The 3328-nt window shown below is 51.4% G+C and overlaps 1 protein-coding gene across 1 annotated transcript; it reads left to right on the top strand.

The window, feature by feature from the left end:
- Positions 1-296: 296 nt before the first annotated feature.
- Positions 297-1968, top strand: LOC117941552 (P2Y purinoceptor 14). Its single transcript, XM_034866556.1, has 2 exons — positions 297-728; positions 1266-1968. Exons 1-2 carry the CDS (start codon positions 301-303, stop codon positions 1903-1905), a joined length of 1068 nt encoding a protein of 355 aa, XP_034722447.1. The 5' UTR covers positions 297-300; the 3' UTR covers positions 1906-1968.
- Positions 1969-3328: the final 1360 nt, after the last annotated feature.

The following is a 3328-nucleotide window of genomic DNA, read 5'->3' on the forward strand; positions in this document are numbered from 1 at the left end:
CACACACACATAAATACACACAGACGGACACACACACACACACAGGTAGACACACATACACGTGCACACACACACACTCACATACAGATGCAAAGACATACACACACACATACACAGAGACACATGTACACAAACACACACACACACTTGCACAAACACAAACACACACACACACACACACAGCCCTGCATGCACTACACTACCCAGTTCTAACTTCTAATGTAACTCATTGTGTGTGTGTGTCTGTGTGTGTGTCTGTGTGTGTGTGTATGTGTCTGTGTGTGTGTGTGTTTTCCAGAGATGGATCAGCTTAACTCCACCCGCCTCCTCTCCGCCAACCAATCAGATCTGAGCAGCACCTTCACGCGGCAGGTGCTGCCGCCGCTCTACTTGCTGATCTGCGTGGTGGGCGTGTCCCTGAACGGCGTGGCGGTCTGGATCTTCTTCAGGGTCCCCAGCGACTCGGGCCTGGTGGTCTACCTGAAGAACATGATGGTGGCCGACCTGCTGATGCTCGCCACCTTCCCCTTCCGCGTGGCGGCGCAGCTGGGCTTGGGCGGATGGCGCCTCCACGTGGTCACGTGCCGCTACACCGCCGTGCTCTTCTACTCCTCCATGTACGTGGGCATCATGTTCATGGGGCTGATCAGCCTCGACCGCTACGTCAAGATCGTGAGACACACGGCGCCCAACGGCAACGGCAACGCCGCGTCTTCCTGCAGGTCCAGGTCTGAGGACTCTTCAAATGCTACTACTAGCGTTTCATTATAAGGTGCTACGATTGGTAGCTAATTACTGTGAATGGTTTTTACAGTAAAGATGGATGGATGGATAAATATAAAGATCGACTGATAGATAGATAGATAGATAGATAGATAGATAGATAGATAGATAGATAGATAGATAGATAGATTTGACTGTTGTCATTAGAAGTGAGATGGTTGTCTTTAGACCTGAGATGGTTGTCTTTAGACCTGAGATGGTTGTCTGTAGACCCAAGATGGTTGTCTTTAGACCCAAGATGGTTGTCTTTAGACCTGAGATGGTTGTCTTTCCACCTGAGATGGTTGTCTTTAGATGTAAGACGGTTGTCATTAGATGTGCAATGGTTGTCTTTAGACCTGAGACGGTTGTCTTTAGATGTAAGACGGTTGTCTTAAGACGGCGTTAGTCTTGAGTCTTAGATGTGTAAAACTGACTTTCTCCACCAGGAATCTCTCCTTAAACCACGACGTTCTAAAGTTCCTTGTCTTGTTCCTCTCCAGGTTTGGCGCCGGGTCCTTGCTGCACCTTCTGCAGAGCGTGGTCTTCGCCCGGGTATTGGCGTTCCTCACCTGGAGCTTCCTGGTCCTCTGCGTCCTGCCCAACGTGGTGCTGACCAGCCAGCCGGCAAACGCGGAGAACTCGCGGCACTGCATGCAGCTGAAGACGCCGCTGGGCGTGCAGTGGCACCGCGTGTCCACCTTCCTGAGCGTGGGCCTGTTCTGGGTCACCCTGCTGGTCCTCGCCTACTGCTACGCCTCCATCGCCTGCCGTGTCTACCGGTCGTACCGCCGCGTGCGTCACCGCGGTAACAACAGCAGCGACGCGTGCCGCAAGTCCAACCGCAGCATCTTCAGCATCCTGGCGGTGTTCTTCGTCTGCTTCGTGCCGTACCACGTGTGCCGCGTGCCGTACACGCTGAGCCAGATGCAGGCGTCGGGCTTCGACCGGGACACGCGCTTCCTGCTGTTCCAGCTGAAGGAGGGGACGCTCTTCCTGGCGGCGCTCAACGTCTGTCTCGACCCCGTCATCTACTTCCTGATGTGCCAAACCTTCAGAGAGTCGCTGCTCAGGAAACTGTCGGGGAGAGACCGGAGGAGGCGGGGGTCGCAGACCACCGGACAGAGTCTGAGTCACATTTAGAGGGAGGCAGGGGACGAGGAGAGGAGACAAGGAGAAGGGACAACCGAGGGGACAAGGACAGGAGACAAGAATAGGGGACGAGGAGAGGACAAGGAGAAGGAACAACAGAGGGGTCAAAGAGAGGAGACAAGGTGAGGGGGCAACGAGAAGGAACAACAGAGGGGTCAAAGAGAGGAGACAAGAGAGGGAACAACAGAGGAGACAAGGAGAGGGTAACAAAGGAGAGGAGACAAGGAGAGGAGACAAGAGAGGGAACAAAAAGAGAGGAGACAGGGAGAGGAGACAAGAGGGGGGAACCAAGGAGAGGAGACAAGAGGGGGGAACCAAGGAGAGGAGACAAGAGGGGGAACCAAGGAGAGGAGACAAGAAAGGGGACCAAAGGAGAGGAACACTAATTGTTAAGCTGCCTGTCGTGTTGTGTGTACATATTGGAGGAATAAGAACAACAGTGAACGCACGTCTGTGTCCTTCATCTGATCTTAAAGCTACGGCTGATAACTTTTATAAAATAAGTCTGTGATGTAAAGTTACGTCCTTATTTGAGTGACTCATTTTTATCCGATCCCTGATGTTTTATGAACCCGGACCAAGTATTTAGTAGCCTGTACTGGAAGGGCATGCACCCACGAGCACCCACGGAGGAAAACACATAACACCTTCATGTCTTCACCAAATAAATCCAGATTCTGTCACGCAGTTGTCTTGTCTCTCCGTGCATCACACTCACTTCTTCTGTCTGAACCGAAACCTCGGGCGACACGCTGGCTGTCAAAAACATCTCCTCACTATCTGCTAGCTGCCTGTGTGTGTGTGTGTGTGTGCGTGCGTGTGTGTGGTCTAGGTATAGCTACATTTGTGGGGACCAAAAACTGTGAAAACAGTATACTTATGGGGACCTGACTGCTTTGTGGGGACCAAAATGCTGGTCCCCTTAACGTTAAAGGGCTTTATGAGGACTAAGACTTGGTTTTAGGAGTAGGGTTAGAGTTAGGTTATGGTTAGGGTTAGGGTGAGGGATAAGGTTAGGCATTTAGGTTTGATGGTTAAGGTTAGGGTTAGGGTAAGGATAAGGTTAGGCATTTAGGTTTGATGGTTAAGGTTAGGGTTAGGGTGAGGGTTAAGGTTAGGGTTAGGGGCTAGGTAATGCATTATGTCAATAACTGGTCCCCACAAAGATAGGCAGACATGACTGTGTGTATGTGTGTGTGTGTTTGTGTGTGTGTGTGTGTGTGTGTGTGTGTGTGTGTGTGTATGCAGGTTTGTCGGACTGGGGGGTATAGAAGGGACTGAGGACCACAGGAGGGCCCAAAAATATGTTAGAATGAATATCTATGGATTTGGGTGGGGAGGGGCCCATAGGTGTGTGTATGTGTGCATGTGTATGTGTGTGCGTGCGTGTATGTGTGTGTGTGTGTGTGTGTGT

Source organism: Etheostoma cragini, unplaced genomic scaffold (assembly GCF_013103735.1).
Source record: "Etheostoma cragini isolate CJK2018 unplaced genomic scaffold, CSU_Ecrag_1.0 ScbMSFa_940, whole genome shotgun sequence".
NCBI lineage: Eukaryota > Metazoa > Chordata > Actinopteri > Perciformes > Percidae > Etheostoma > Etheostoma cragini.

Bases quoted from the DNA above. Each gene is read 5' to 3' on its own strand.
- LOC117941552 (XM_034866556.1), top strand. From the start codon at position 301: ATGGATCAGCTTAACTCCACCCGCCTCCTCTCCGCCAACCAATCAGAT. The intron at 729-1,265 runs GTCTGAGGACTC...GTTCCTCTCCAG, and splicing joins GCGTCTTCCTGCAGGTCCAG to GTTTGGCGCCGGGTCCTTGC.